Source organism: Cyclopterus lumpus, chromosome 18, assembly GCF_009769545.1.
Source record: "Cyclopterus lumpus isolate fCycLum1 chromosome 18, fCycLum1.pri, whole genome shotgun sequence".
Classification (NCBI taxonomy): domain Eukaryota; kingdom Metazoa; phylum Chordata; class Actinopteri; order Perciformes; family Cyclopteridae; genus Cyclopterus; species Cyclopterus lumpus.
The window spans coordinates 15,395,235-15,411,759 of record NC_046983.1 but is presented as its reverse complement, the minus strand read 5'-3'; the positions used below and the strand labels follow the sequence as shown (position 1 = coordinate 15,411,759).

At 45.3% G+C, this 16,525-nt stretch overlaps 1 protein-coding gene across 2 annotated transcripts in view; it reads left to right on the top strand.

Moving 5' to 3' along the window:
* Window positions 1-16,525, top strand: part of mllt3 (MLLT3 super elongation complex subunit) — a 52,892-nt gene that overhangs the window by 31,629 nt on the left and 4,738 nt on the right. For both annotated transcript variants that reach the window (XM_034556586.1, XM_034556585.1), the window contains exons 5-7: window positions 1,930-1,968; window positions 2,356-2,484; window positions 4,618-5,196. In XM_034556586.1, the coding sequence (XP_034412477.1) occupies window positions 1,930-1,968; window positions 2,356-2,484; window positions 4,618-5,196 (747 nt within the window). The remainder of the gene's footprint in view (window positions 1-1,929; window positions 1,969-2,355; window positions 2,485-4,617; window positions 5,197-16,525) is intronic.

Below are 16,525 nucleotides of genomic sequence, written 5' to 3'. Positions count from 1 at the left end.
ATTAGATTTCAGAACTGTTCTGCAATATGCGGTTAGTTTAATCACACAGATCACTGTGATCTTCTTGCTTTAGTACTGTTTTAGGAAACCTCTACAAGCAGAATGAATTGCTACAAATGTAGTATCACTTAGATCAGCTGATCAAATCAACAGAGCTCTCTATAGTTGGACGTTTACCATTAATTGCATCCAGGAATGTCCTGATAAGGCTTGTTTTGGCCTCAATCCTAGATCTTTTAATATCGTATTACAAATATACAGTCTGATCAAATGCTAAATATTAATAAAATATGTCTCAAACACCTTTTTAAATAGCAGCTGTAACTAAATGTGACCCACCAAATTGATCAAAAGTACTTGTTCAAGAAGGACAAACCCAACAACAGCCATGTTTTGGTTTTGCTTGACATCAAGTGACAATTTTATCAACTTTGCCGTCGTTATATTCCATTAATTTAGTCAATGCTTTTACACAAAGCCAGCCACACGCTCAACGGCTTCAGATCCTACAGTACATTTAGAAACGATGAGCGATGGAGAACGGTCTCTTTTATGGGACAACGTGCCGTGTGAACAGATGAGTTTCCTGCTGTGCGGAAGTCAATGGGGAGCTCTCCACCACTGTGGAGCCAGAAGAGCAAACCGTTGATTTGGTTGAGGAGCCGCCGGTGTTCAGTAGCCATGGGCCAGTAGCCCTGGGCAATTATACAAAGATTTGTGCTGTCAACTGTCTTTCAGACCAGGGAAAAGAATCATAAGCATAACTATAGTAGGAAAGGCCATGTGAGCGAAGGACCAAGGAGGGGACCTAGAATGTAACCCTGAAGGGCTCCACTTGTGAGACTACATTACATTACATTTGATTTAGCTGACGCTTTTATCCAAAGTGACTTACAACTGTTAAACTACAAAGTGCTATCAGTAAGAGACATTTAAGTGCTAACAAAGTGCTACTACGGCTCTACCTTCCCTATTCAAGGTATAGTCGAAAAAGATGTGTTTTTAGTTTGCGACGGAAGATGTAGAGACTTTCTGCTGTCCTGATGTCAATGGGAAGCTCGTTCCACCAAAGACTACAAGGTTCAAACACAGATGCTCTCCATGTAAGTGCCTCCCTTGAGGTAGGATGTTAAAAGGGGAAAGTGCACAGTCTGAGACTCCCAGTTCTTTGAGGGTGGAGAAGAGGATCTGGTAGTAACCCGTGTACTAACTCTGCTGAAAGGTGTAGCAGAATGACGGAGGAGAAGGAGACTGCTCAGTGGAAGGGCCTTTAAGCAGACCGGTGCGGGTCAGGAAGGTTGTTCTGCTGGAGATGTGCAGAACAAAGAGAGAGGGGAGACTGGTCTGTGAACCATAACATCAGAAGGATTTGACTGACGGTTCCTTTTGACCACATAATGTTTCACCTTCTCACATTTTCATGTGGAGGGAAAAGCTCTCTGTCCTAAAGGAGAACAGTGCTGCAACGAGCAGGCTGAGTGCAGTCAAGAAATGATCCATCAGATTTTAATCTAGCTAATACCGACCCATTAAAATGTGCCCTTGTATGATCCTAAGCATCGGCTCAGGACAGCCCGAGTTACTTCCGCAGCGTTGGGTTCAGTCAGTCTGTTGGTCCTCAGCCAGAGGACCCCTGTAGGCTGGAGGTTTTATGGCTGGAGCTAAGTGCTCTTTATTTACTTTGGCCTGCACCCCCTTCTCAGCCTCAAAAAGGACTTTAGTGCTGACATTGGCCATATCGAGACTCACATTCTCTATTGAAGATCCGAGAACATAACTTTGAGCAATTTCATTCAATCCAAAGTTCCTTTACCACACCTTGTTCCACCGTTTTGGATATTAATAATGTAATGAGTATTTGGCTTAACTAAAATGCTTTTGCTTTTTAGAGAATTAAACTGTAAACCTTTGTTGTCCTCTCTTTGACAGACCCGGGATCCTCACAAACGAAGTTCAGAAGACTCAAAAGTAAGACTCAGTGAGCAGTGAGTGGATTAAACAAAGGGCTTCGGCCTAGTCTTAATGCTAAGCTAGGCTAACCACACCCTAACTCCAGCTCAATTCATACACACAGTTTGACATCAAATCTTCTCTTACCTCAATGTCAAATAGAAGCATTCATTTTAGATGAAGTGTAATATCATATAGGAGAAATGCTATGAATGAATATAGAATACAAAAGTGGTGTAAGTCTTTGCTACTGCCTCTCAATACACCAATCTGATCAGTCAATAACAACTTAAATCCTTTCGGATCTCGTCCAGTATCAAAAACCTTTAAGTTTGATACCCAGTCCCACTGTTCAGCTTTCAAACTGAATCCTCTGATTGTGGTTTGCTGCTGTTCCTCTGGCAGGTGATGGTAATGCAGGAGGGCTCCACCTCCCTGTTCGGCCAGCACCTGAAGCTGCCTACGCTTCCCAACAGCTCACTGACATCCACCTTCTCTGATCCAAAGAAGAGCAAAAGCTTCCATGGGTCAAAGGTCAGTGTTGTTTCCAGGTACTTGTCTGGAGTTAGACAACCGTCTTCTTTGTGTCCACTCTCAGCCCCACCAGCTCTGAAACCTGTTACCCCATTAAAGTATCCAGGTCCTAATCCCCCACACATTTGTCAGGTTCAAAGACTTCCAAGACTTTGAGACATGCTTTGAATTTTTGATGACCTGTAGGTTAGACAGGGCCCCTATTCTGCTTTTTATTCATATGTCCTTTTTAAGAACTTCATATGTTTTACACAAAACCGTGTGTTTACAATAAGTAAAGACAATCAAAGGAAGGGATGGGAGAAGAGAGAAGGCATACATGTCGGGCCTAGAAGCTACAGGTGAGCTATGAGACATTATCCTGGCAGCACTAAATCATGTACGTCAATAAGCCGGCATGATGTTTCCCTTTTATGTGTTATTTTTAGGCCATTTAAATGGAGTCATTTAAGAGCCAGGTTGTGTGTGTGTGTGTGTGTGTGTGTGTGTGTGTGTGTGTGTGCGCGCCCTCTTGCGCCTCAAGTAATTCATCAAACACACTCTCACCCCCTGCCCCCTCTTTCTCCATTATATTTATTTATATAGAATTATTGCACTACTATTAGAACACATTAGATATTAATATAATAATCATAACTATATGGCCCATTTCAGAATATCAGTTCTATGTATAATAATGTGTTTAACGATTAAATGTTGCAGCTGGGAAAGGTGGGGCTCATTTGAATGACTTTATTATACTTTATATACTGCAGGGTAGTCTAAGCTATAATAAGAAATCGTAATGTAAATAAGGTCCAGACCCCTTATTCACCTGAAAATAATACATTCCTAGAAAGTAAAACATAATTCTGTAACTGTTGATTGTAATTCTGATGTGCTTTCAGTTCTGACAGCATCATTATTATTATAACCCCTTCAGTGATTTACATGAGCTTAGGTCACCTGCTAACCTGCCAATGTCACGGTGCTGAAAGGTCTGTTAAAAAGTGGCACTTTAGTGATCTCCTCCATGTTGATGGCAGCAGAGGCCCTGCGTCCCCTCCAGAGCACTAAAGCAGTTTAATGTTGGGCTTCCCCGGGAGGGAGACGGCTTCACTGCAGCGGAGGAGTCCGCTGGAGTTTAGAAACGAGCCGACAGCTTTACGCCCTGGGGTCCCGGGGTCACCGACAGATGCACCTAATGAAAGGTTTCAGAGCTGGTTGGCCAAAGTTGTGACACACCCCCGTCGTCTAGACTGCTTTAATGGGTTTACTGCATTGATGAAATATTGACAAGGGGGCTGGAGGTGGGACCCAGGACAAATGGCCCCCGTCGTTGGAAGGAATGCATTTCCTCCTTTTCTCCCCATTGCCCTCCGTTCCACTTTTAAGGGTGCGCATGTGGCTGCTGAAAAGGCCCCCTCACCCCACTGAACAGCACGGTTCAAAAGAAGTCCTGAGTTTGCTCTTTAAGCCCATAGATGTTTTTAAGAATAGACCGCTTTTCACAGGCGGTAAGGCCAAACTGCAGGGTGGCATGCATGTTTACTCTTGTGTAAAAGGCAGAAGATTAATCTTCAGTTGACCTTGCTGCCTGTTTTTTACTCACTGTTATTTGGCATTTTAGAAGTACTACATGCAGTCTAGTGGAGTCCAAAGGCAGCGCCACACGAAGAGCAAGAGGACAACATTATAAGGAGACATGTTTACTCCTGAATGCTGAGATTTCAACCCAAAATGTTTTTCAGTGGTACTTTCTTATATCAGTTATTATCACAGCAATAAAAAAGCCCATAACCTCCTCAGGCAACTGTATTCCTCAGTAGCTAATTATGGGCTTGCCCTTTTATGTTTGCCCACTGACCTAAAGTGGGATTTCCCTCTACCCCACTCCTTAATCCTTTGAGCTGAAGTTTATTCTTCTGTAGCTTAGATGATTCTGTGTAATTCTGCTCTAACACCCTAAATGTTGGGTAGAAGGCCTTCTGTTTTGTTTCAGACCTGACTGAACTTGCCATCATGCAGTTCGTATATCATGATTTGGACTACCACGGAATCTAAACCTGTTGCTCATTGTTTCAATGCCTTTTGTTCTGGAGGATGTGTTCGTACAATGAAGGCTCTTTCTCAGGTGTTGGCTTCAATTCACAGGACAGCTCCAAGGGAAGCGGTATCACCCTTCTGACCACCGCCACAACCACCAGCACCAACAGCAGCAGCTTCTCCAAACTCCACAAGCCCTCTAAGGACCACAAAGACAAGCCTCCAAAAGACTTGAAAGAGCCCAAAAGTGCCTTCAGAGACTCCGGCTGGGAACCCAGCAAAGCCCCCAAAGAACCTTCCAGGAAACCCAAAGAGAACCAGCCCCTAAGAGATATCAATCCTAAAATGGGCTTCAAGGAACCCAAGTCTTTGTCCAAGGAGCATCGGACTGAGGGGACGACCCACGGGTCAGCGCTAAACAAGCGTCTGTCAGCTCCCGATGGTGATGAGCATGTGACCAAAAAACGTAAAAAGGGATTTGTTGACCTATCAGGGAAGCAGCCATCGGGGTCAGACTCGCAACATTTGGATAAGAGTCTCTTGAAGGATAGATCGCAGGGGCGAACAAGCAAACTGCGACCAGAGGTTGACGAGGCGGACCGCAGGAAGGTGTCAACACTGCCGCCATTCCGGGACTTGGTGGACCTCAATGACTCAGATATGGAGGACCAGTCTACCAAATCAGATGTAAGTATAACTTCTTTCTAATTGTTATCAAAACCCAAGAGTGTAAGAGTTCTTACACGTTGGACATTTTACAAAAAAAATAGTGAAGGGAAAGGTTGTGGAAAGAGGGAAGCCCTATAAAAATCAAATGACCAACAGAGAGAGAAGCTTCTGTAATGGGAGTCCGGGTGACTCCAGGGGGCTGGGAGGGGGAAGAAGGGGTGGCCATCATTAATTAGTTCAGCTGCATTCATCTGGGTGGCCAAACAGGAAGTGGTCAAAACTGGTGCAGGATATTGACAAGATGCAGTTTTGTTGCCCTATTAACAGCAAATCACAGATGTATTACACTTGCATTTGGCAAAGGAGGTAATTGATGGATGTGGATGTAGAATGTGCTCAAGTATTCCTCTCAGCTCCACATCAAGAGCAGGATTAGAAAACGTCTTGTCTACAGTGGCTGCTCTCATGAATAGGCTGACATTCGACTGGGTTGCCTGGTCCACGCACATTTGGTGGAGAAGCTCCCCATAAAGACGGGCTGTTTTAAAGCCAAATAGTCGACGAGAAAGATTTATGGTTTTACAACACCTGAGGAGAAAGGGGAGACGCTGCAGTGAATAGAACAGAGTTCCCCTTTAATCCTTTTAGCTTTTGAGAGAAGAAAGAGGGTGAGCGTTTGTGGGAGAAAGGTCTAAATCCCCGTGCTTTGAGCAACTTTCTTTTATGCGATGGTGTTTTCATTTCTATTCTCTAACGCTTGTATAAAGCGTGGGTCTTTGTGTATCTTTCTCCTTAGGGGCAGCTCGTTTAGCCAGGGGAGTTATTACTTAGCACAAGCAGAATCCGTGTTTTTGTCTGCGCTGTATGTAAATGCCTTTTTAAGTTTACCCATACTGAGGCTGGGGGTCGGGCCGGTTGTAAAGGGGATGTGGGTTGACAAATGCCAGGTGTTTGATCCTCCCCAGGCTAGCGACTCCGGTGGGCGAGCGCAGGGCCGACACAGAGCACCGCTCTCATTTCTCATGTGACCGCTTGTTTGATCTCTGTGTTTTCCTCCGAGCACCGTGCCAGAAACAGCAGAGAAGAGGAAATGTAGAGTAGGTGACGATATGAAGGGAAAGCCGGCTGGAGCGTCGGCACGAGAACCTCTTTAGCGCACTGGATGTGGGCACCGGAGGACAAGTCTGTGTTTAAAAAGGCCCTTGTATGATCAAATTCACTTCCTCACAGATACATGCTTTGGAGATGGCTTGAAAGTATTCTATGAGAATCATGGTATTTTGAGGATGATTGGTTAATATTGGACTGCTGAAAGGTGTAGCAGCATGACGGAGGAGAAGGAGACTGCTCAGTGGAAGGGCCTTTAAGCAGACCGGTGCGGGTCAGGAAGGTTGTTCTGCTGGAGATGTGCAGAACAAAGAGAGAGGGGAGACTGGTCTGTGAACCATAACATCAGAAGGACTCGATGGACTGGCGGCCGCCCTCGATGGACTGGCGGCCTGTCCAGGGTGTCCCCTGCCTTCGCCCTATGTCAGCTGGGATAGGCTCCAGCGCCCCCGCGACCCTAATGAGGATAAGCGGTATTGAAAATGGATGGATGGATGGATGGTTAATATTTCTCGCAAAATGTTTGGTTGATGAGGAGTTTGATCTCTTCGACACTGAGAAACAACTTAACCTTTTTAAAGTGTTTTCATTTCTCAGAGCATTTGGACGGTAACAATTTTTTTAATGTTTTTTTTATTTTTATATATATATATATTTTATGCATAACATTTTTTTAAATTGTTTAACATGCTTAAAATGTACAACATTTACAATTGAATGTACATGTTAAATATCTGCATCTCTTTTACAGTGAAAAGAAAATTTGATTTATATTGAAGGAATTATGAATATTTTCAGCTATAACATGGACATTTAACATTTTAAAAGCTGAATAAATAGGTCAAATAAATAACGTTTAGGTTATATGGCCTGAACTGAAAAGGTCTGTTTTGAAAATCCCAGTGTGTCTCTCGGTGTCTTTGAGTGTGTCTATGGGTGTGTCTCGGTGTGTCTCGGGGTCTCTAGGTGTGTCTCTGGGTGTGTCTGGGTGTCTCTGGGGGTCTCTAGGTGTGTCTTTAGGTGTCTCTGGGTGTCTATTGGTGTGTCTCGGTGTGTCTGGGGGTCTCTAGGTGTGTCTCTGGGTGTCTCTGGGGGTCTCTAGGTGTGTCTCTGGGAGTCTCTAGGTGTGTCTCTGGGGGTCTCTAGGTGTGTCTCTCGGTGTGTCTCTGGGTGTCTCTGGGTGTCTCTAGGTGTGTCTCTGGGTGTCTTTGAGTGTGTCTATGGGTGTGTCTCGGTGTGTCTGGGGGTCTCTAGGTGTGTCTCTGGGTGTGTCTGGGTGTCTCTGGGTGTGTCTGGGGGTCTCTAGGTGTGTCTCTGGGTGTCTTTGAGTGTGTCTCTGGGTGTCTGGGTGTGTCTATGGGTGTGTCTCTGGGTGTCTATGGGTGTGTCTCTGGGTGTCTATGGGTGTGTCTATAAGTGTCTCGGTGTGTCTTTAGGTGTCTCTGGGTGTGTCTGGGGGTCTCTAGGTGTGTCTCTGGGTGTCTGAGTGTGTCTCTGGGTCTCTATGGGTGTGTGTCTGGGTGTGTCTCTGGGTGTCTTTGAGTGTGTCTCTGGGTGTGTCTCTGGGTGTCTGGGTGTGTCTCTGGGTGTCTATGGGTGTGTCTATGAGTGTGTCTCGGTGTGTCTTTAGGTGTCTGGGTGTGTCTGGGGGTCTCTATGTGTGTCTCTGGGTGTCTGAGTGTGTCTCTGGGTCTCTATGGGTGTGTGTCTGGGTGTCTGAGTGTGTCTCTGGGTCTCTATGGGTGTGTCTCTGGGTGTCTCTAGGTGTGTCTCTGGGTGTCTGAGTGTGTCTCTGGGTGTCTTGGTGTGTCTCTGGGTGTCTGGGTGTCTTGGTGTGTCTCTGGGTGTCTGAGTGTGTCTCTGGGTTTCGATGGGTGTGTCTTTGGGTGTCTCTGGGTGGCTTTAGGTCTCTGTGTGTGTGTGTCTGGGTGTCTCTATGTGTCTCTAGGTGTGTCTTTAGGTGTGTCTCTTGGTGTCTTTAGGTGTCTAGGTGTGTCTCTGGGTGTCTCTAGATGTGTCTCTGGGTGTCTTTGAGTGTGTCTCTGGGTGTCTTTTAGGTGTGTCTCTGGGTGTCTCTAGGTGTGTCTTTGAGTGTGTCTCTTGGTATCTTTAGGTGTGTCTCTGGGTGTCTTTGAGTGTGTCTCTGGGTGTCTTTAGGTGTGTCTCTGGGTGTCTCTAGGTGTGTCTCTAGGTCTGTCTCTGGGTGTCTTTGAGTGTGTCTCTGGGTGTGTCTCTGGGTGTCTTTAGGTGTCTCTGGGTGTCTCTAGGTGTGTCTTTGAGTGTGTCTCTGGCTGTCTCTAGGTGTGTCTCTGGGTGTCTCTAGGTGTGTCTCTGGGTGTCTATGGGTGTCTCTAGGGGTGTCTTTAGGTGTCTCTAGGTGTGTCTCTGGGTGTCTTTGAGTGTGTCTATGGGTGTCTCTAGGTGTGTCTCTGGGTGTCTTTGAATGTGTCTCTGGGTGTGTCTCTAGGTGTCTTTAGGTGTGTCTATGGGTGTCGATGGGTGTGTCTCTGGGTGTCTATGAGTGTATCTCTGGGTGTGTCTCTGGGTGTCTCTAGGTGTGTCTCTGGGTGTCTTTGAGTGTGTCTCTGGGTGTGTCTCTGGTTGTCTTTAGGTGTGTCTCTAGGTGTCTTTAGGGGTGTCTCTAGGTGTGTCTCTAGGTGTCTTTAGGGGTTTCTCTAGGTGTGTCTCTGGGTGTCTATGGGTGTGTCTCTGGGTGTCTGAGTGTGTCTCTGGGTGGCTTTAGGTCTGTGTGTGTCTGGGTGTGTCTTTGGGTGTGTCTGGGTTTGTCTTTGGGTGTCTCTGGTTCTCTGGGTGTGTCTCTAGGTGTGTGTCTGTGGCTCAGTGGTTAGCAGGTCCGTCCTTCAATCAGAGGATCTGCAGTCCCCGGCTCTGCTAGCCCATGTCAATGTGTCCTTGAGCAAGACACTTAACCCTGAATTGCTCCCCGCAGCTGTTCTACGGTGTGTGAATGTAAGTCGCTTTGGATAAAAGCGTCAGCTGAAGTAATGTAATGTCTGGGTGTCTCTGGGTGTCTTCTGGTACAGCAGTGAGCCCACATCCAGAGACCTGGGTGTGGGCTCACTGCATCCATCCATCCATCCATTATCACCCGCTTATCCGGGGTCGGGTCGCGGTGGCAGCAGGTTCAGCAGGCCGACCCAGGCCTCCCTCTCACCCGCAGCACTTTCCAGCTCATTCTGGGGGATCCCGAGGTGTTCCAAGGCCAGCCGGGAGATATAATCCCTCCAGCGTGTCCTCGGTCTTCCCCGGGGCCTCCTACCAGTTGGACGTGCCCGGAAAACCTCTAATGGGAGGCGTCCAGGAGGCATCCTGACTAGATGCCCGAACCACCTCAGCTGACTCCTTTCGACACGAAGGAGCAGCGACTCGACTCCAAGCTCCCCCCTGATGTCCGAGCTCCTTACCCTATCTCTAAGGCTGAGCCCGGCCACCCTACGGAGGAAGCTCATTTCGGCCGCTTGTATCCGAGATCTCGTTCTTTCGGTCACGACCCAGAGTTCGTGACCATAGGTGAGGGTTGGAACGTAGACCAACCAGTAAATGGAGAGCTTTGCCTTCAGGCTCAGCTCCCTCTTCACCAAGACAGACCGGTACAGCGCCTGTTTTACTGCTGCAGCCGCACCGATCCGCCTATCGATCTCCCGCTCCACCTTACCCTCACTCGTGAACAAGACCCCGAGATACTTGAACTCCTTCGCTTGGGGTAGGCAGTTTGTCCCCACCTGGAGGGAGCAATCCGCCGGTTTCCGGCAGAGCACCATGGCCTCAGATTTGGAGGTGCTAACTCTCATCCCTGCCGCTTCGCACTCGGCTGCAAAACGCCCCAGTGAATGCTGGAGGTCACGGTCCGAGGAGGCAAACAGGACCACATCATCCGCAAACAGCAGAGAGGCGATCCCGAGACTCCCGAACCGGATCCTCTCCGCCCCCTGGCTGCGCCTAGATATCCTGTCCATGAAGGTCACGAACAGGACCGGTGATAAAGGGCAGCCCTGGCGGAGGCCAACACCCACCGGGAACGTGTCTGACTTACTACCGAGGAGACGAACACAGCTCCTACTGCAGGCGTACAGAGACCGGATGGCCCGTGCCAACGGGTCCGGCACCCCATACTCCCGCAGCACCCCCCACAAAAACCCCCGAGGGACCCGGTCGAAAGCCTTCTCCAGGTCTACAAAGCACATGTAAACTGGTTGGGCAAACTCCCAGGACCCCTCCAGTAATCTTGCGAGGGTAAAGAGCTGGTCCACTGTTCCACGACCAGGACGGAATCCGCACTGTTCGTCTTGAATCTGAGGTTCAACAAGCGGTCGGAGGCTCCTCTCCAGCACCCTGGCATAAGCTTTTCCCGGGAGGCTGAGCAGTGTGATACCACGATAGTTCGAGCACACTCTCCGGTCCCCCTTCTTGAAGATGGGAACCACCACCCCGGTCTGCCAGTCCATGGGCACTGTTCCCGACCCCCATGCGACACTGGTACTGCAGGCTCACTGCAGTACCAGAGAATGCTCCGTCAGGTGGAGGAAAGTACCTCACAGGTTTCTGCAACAATTACTTCACAGCTGAGAAAACCGTGAGGGGCTGAACAGCAAGACTGACAATGAGCCGATCCATTTGTCCCCCAGGATAAATGAGTTGGCTGTGTGTGAATGAATCTACGGTGTCAAACTGAAAGCGTTTTGTTTGGACGGCCCCTGCTGAATTACACAAGAAAACCAAACGCTCTTGCTCAGTTTGTTCTTGTTTGCTGGCATTTCTTGTTGGCCTTCCTAACTGTGCCAAGAGTTAAGAGAAGAGGCCAGATCAATGCCGTCTAAAGACTATTTATTGTCTTCGAGGAGGGCAGCTTCGGCGGCTTTGAGCAAAGACGGACAAAAGCCCCTAAAAGGAGTCCTGGTAAGATTTATGGCCCTCTGATGAAGCTGTCCCATAAACCAACAGACCAGCTGTGTGGTGTTTGTTGGCGGGAGGTGATGGCCATTGAAGTTGCTCTGCCTTTTGCCTTTGCGTCTCTCTTTTTCTCATATGTTTCTTCTGTCGGTCGCATCTCGCCACATTTTAAACTCCCATTAGAATGACACACACTTAAAGCCACACCTCCAGTCGATCGGAGTGGCTCACAAATAGTATCCCACTTACTATGGGACAATATAAATATCAGCAGATTTTGGGAGACTGTTTATACCACAGTACCTGGTAGCTGTCGCATCTAACAGCCAACAACACGGGGCTTCCCTCATCCTCCCTTTGAAAAGCATTCTGCTACATTTTACAAATTCGGATGATTCAAATAGACAAAAACACAATCTTAGATTATTATATATTAGAGGTGTATATATCAGTTTTACTCTACTTGGCTGTGAAATATTCTGATGGTAACAATACTGCTGACAATTACTCTTATGATTATAGACATCACAGCGCTCCTGCAGTTTTGCCACAAGAGAAGTGATTTTATTCCCACTGTCATCGAAGCCGAGCGACCCCAGCAGCACCAGAAGAGTCCTGTCTGTCTGTTCTTTGCATCACTGTTTAAGAGGACAGGTCATGTTCTTCTTCACAGGGGACAATCGGCTCAGCCCAGAGTTAGTGATATTGTACAGTTAGTGATATTGTACAGAGTTAGTGATATTGTGCAGAGTTAGTGATATTGTGCAGTTAGTGATATTGTGCAGAGTTAGTGATAGTGTGCAGTTAGTGATATTGTGCAGAGTTTGTGAAGAGTTAGTGATATTGTGCAGAGTTAGTGATATTGTGCAGAGTTAGTGATATTGTGCAGTTAGTGATATTGTGCAGAGTTTGTGATATTGTGCAGTTAGTGATATTGTGCAGTTTGTGCAAAGTTTGTGATATTGTGCAGAGTTAGTGATATTGTGCAGAGTTTGTGATATTGTGCAGAGTTTGTGCAGAGTTTGTGATATTGTGCAGAGTTTGTGAAGAGTTAGTGATATTGTGCAGAGTTTGTGATATTGTGCAGTTAGTGATATTGTGCAGTTTGTGCAAAGTTTGTGATATTGTGCAGAGTTAGTGATATTGTGCAGAGTTTGTGATATTGTGCAGTTAGTGATATTGTGCAGAGTTAGTGATATTGTGCAGAGTTTGTGATATTGTGCAGAGTTAGTGATATTGTGCAGTTAGTGATATTGTGCAGAGTTTGTGATATTGTGCAGTTAGTGATATTGTGCAGTTTGTGCAAAGTTTGTGATATTGTGCAGAGTTAGTGATATTGTGCAGAGTTTGTGATATTGTGCAGAGTTTGTGCAGAGTTTGTGATATTGTGCAGAGTTTGTGAAGAGTTAGTGATATTGTGCAGAGTTTGTGATATTGTGCAGTTAGTGATATTGTGCAGTTTGTGCAAAGTTTGTGATATTGTGCAGAGTTAGTGATATTGTGCAGAGTTTGTGATATTGTGCAGTTAGTGATATTGTGCAGAGTTTGTGATATTGTGCAGTTAGTGATATTGTGCAGAGTTAGTGATATTGTGCAGAGTTTGTGATATTGTGCAGACAGGCGGGCGGCGCTCCCGACTTAATTGTGCCACAGTCTATTATGTTCCATTCTACTCTCATTTTTACTACGAACACCCATCAGGTAGCACTTGAAAGATGTGATGTGTGAACATTTTCTGAAGGACTGACACATTATGAAGACAGTGAGTGTGATTGACGGGGGACGATCATAAACACCACCCAAAGAAATCCCAACATGAAAACATGAATGAGACATTTAACCAACTGTCTTAACTTTAACTTTAAAACATATTGAACTAAAGCAGGTTGTTCATTTAGAGTGTTGGTTCAACAAAGGGGCAGTACCACTGTACCACTGTTTAATAGTTTAATAGAATCCAAGCCAGTTCTTGTGTTACATCATTGTATTTTACTTCTTTTTAAAATTGTTGTCGTGAGTACTGTGATTGTTTTGCCACAATCATCATCATAATCATGCTGCTGAATTCAGGAGACTGATGACTGATGTTTGCTCTGCTGTGTGCATTTGGATCCTTGATCTTTTGTATCCATTCAGTCTGTGTCATGTACTGTTGAGCGGTTTGTTGTGTATCGTTTCAGATCACCGGCACTGTCTCCCACTGGAGATGAATGTCTTCCTCCCCCCAATACTAACGAGGCCTGCACTACTTTGTTTGGCTCACACAAGCAGCATTCACCTCAGTATCCAGTCATCTGTCAACTATCTTCTCAGTTAACTGATTAGTTATTTGGTCGATAACATGTCAGAAAATGGCCATCCATCCCGATTGCCAGTCCAGAGATATTGTGATTACTATCATAGAGGATGAAGAAAACATGAAAATATTCACACATTAAAAAAACTGCACTAGGAGTGTTTTCCTTTTTAGACTTGAAAGAAATGTCTCAAAACAATCCATTATTAATATCACAAGAGTTGACTCATAGATAATTAGTTGCAGCTGTACTCTTGTTCATTAGAAGTATTCGTTGTAGTGGGAGGCGCAGTAGCGACATGTTGGTTACCTTCTAGTTAAATGCCATCGACCAATCCCGACCCACAGCTCCTGAAAGCACCTGAAACTTGCATTGAGCGCCACCTCCTGCTGCTTCCCCACAGGGAACAAAAGAATACATAAAGCAACGCACACAAAGCATTTAGAAACAGAAAACAGGCAAATACAGAAATGCTGTTGACCTTCATGCACTACGAGGGCGTGGCGATAATTCAATGTAATCACATTATTACTGAGATATTGTGATAAACATAAACTAACTCAGATTTCTGATCAAATGAAGTTAAATCAAACTATTGTCTTTTATCTGCATTTGTGTACATGCATGCAAACAGTCAGTGTATAGCTGGAATTCTTTATGCTTTTTTTCCTTTTGCACTGAAGCCGTTAACTAAATGATAAAATCCTCAGTTCTTTGCATTTGTAAAGTAATTAATTCCCTCGGGAGGAAACACAAATAGGCTTTACCATGTGGTTATTTCATATAAACTATTAATGTATTGAATAACCAGAAAACATTCTGTATCGTGATATATATCCTTATCTAGATATGAAATTACCTACGTAGTCATGATAGAATATATTTTCCATATTATCTTTGTTACTTCTAGTGGATCAGAAGTGAAGCTTGAGAGGAAATTTTTTAAAGACAACAGATGGGAAAGTGCAGAGAATGATGTTCAATCCTATGCATCAGTTACTCAATCTGACTTTCTGGTTGCGTCCAGTTCATCTGCACACGTGTCGGCTCGTGAGCTCTTTGTTGCCCCGAGCTGAAGAGAGCAACACATGACTCAAAGAGATGAGAGCTGACCACACAGCGGCTCCCTTCAAAGCTCCTTTTGCCTCTCGAGGTTCCAAACATCCACACTTTGTGTTCTTCTATACTGTTTAATATGTAAGAAAAGAATCAAAACTAATGCCAGTTAATGCTCATTGACCAAAAGAAATACACCATTGTCTTTAACTGCTAAGGAATGTCGTATGCATATTGTGTTTCTGGTTGCTTCCCACTGTTGGAGCATATTAGAAAAGGTGTGCTAATATGAGAGATACGTTTACATGGGTATCTGCAGGGCTTGAAAGTCCCAAAAAGTATTACATTTATTTTATTCATTTTTTTAACCGGAAATATTTTTTTAAAGTTTATTGCCAGATTTAAATATTGTTCTTTACATTAGTTATAACTTATATCTGATTATGTCTAATGTATCGCATTGTGCTGCAGTAAGCACCATCAGACCTGTAGTCATGACTTGGTGCAGGAGAAGGCGTCACTCAAACTTACATTTTATTCATACTCCATATCATACTCAACATATGTATCATGATATATACTGTTTATTAAGCGTGTCCAAAAAAGGAACAGCCATATATTAGTATATACTATGTCATAAAAACTTGTTAAATATTAGTAGAACCAAACATTTACTCAAACGGAACCAGATTACAACAAGTCTGCGTTGTGTTGGGACCTCCAACAAGCCGGAGGCAGCAGGACTCAGACCCTCAGGACGCTCTCACGCTGAGTGGAAGACCTGCCAAGCAACTGACATGAGGAATATATGAGGGCAGTCACACGCGTGATGCTCAATGGAGTGAACAGGTTTAAGTTTCAGCACTGTTTGTGTGTAGTTTGCTGCATGTTTATGGCACATCATTTAGACTCAGTGATTTATGATGCTTGATGGGGATCTGAGGCTCAAGCACTAAAACGGGCCTGGCTCTTTTCAGACGAGGCCAGGAGCAGAGCAGCAGTGTAGATTGGTTTGGGCTCTGACAAGCCAAGATGACTTCAAAGTATTAGTGCTGACGTAGACTTATGTACCATATCAGGACTTGGACCTCACGGCCCTGATATAGAGTCCTACCTGGAGTTTAAGTATCGGACCGTACCGAGTACCCCTCCGATGCCGGGTGCTTGGAGCCACTTTCACTTTCCAAGCCAGTCGCTGCAATCCGCTGCTGAGGAAATGTGCCCAGGGAGTGCCCACGTGTTAGGAAGTGAAATCATTATTTGGTTCATTGTGAAACTATGGTGGGATAAAATAGATGTAGGCGGGCTGCCACGGCCTCAGTAATTATTGGGAAACACTCAAATATATCCATATCCACAGTTTGTTATGCTGGTTTCCAACCCCTAGATGGGGTGACCCTGACCACGTTACCAGGCGTATTCACTCCCATAGACCAGACCATTGCATAAGGAGAGAAAGACCGGCCTAAAAACCTTTTTATTCAGGAAGGCATTTTTGACTTTGTGTTGAATCACTGCCAGCTATTTTATTTTCTATTATAGTTTGTTTTAACTATCTACTGTCTCTGCAGCACTCTGAGATTCTGTTTGAATGAAAAGTGCTTTATAAATATAATGCATTATTATTATTATTATTATTATTATTATTATTAAACAGGAAGAAGCCGTTGTGTTGTGAAACATATTAACAGACAAATCCAGATCTGATATGAGGCACATCAGAGGTGTGTATAAAGCGCTCAATGATGCTGGTGACTAACTACTGATGGGTGGCCGTAGTCCAGAAATATAGCAGCATCGGGCCGTAAGCTCCAACTGAATCTCAGCCCAAATTCATCAACCATTAACATTAACAGGCTGGTTATTTACAGACAACACCAAGTCCATTGTTGCAGTGTGGGTGGTTTGATGTTTGGCTTCCCTCCATCGTACTGACACCTGGAGCTCCTCCTCACCGACAGGATCTTCTGATCTCT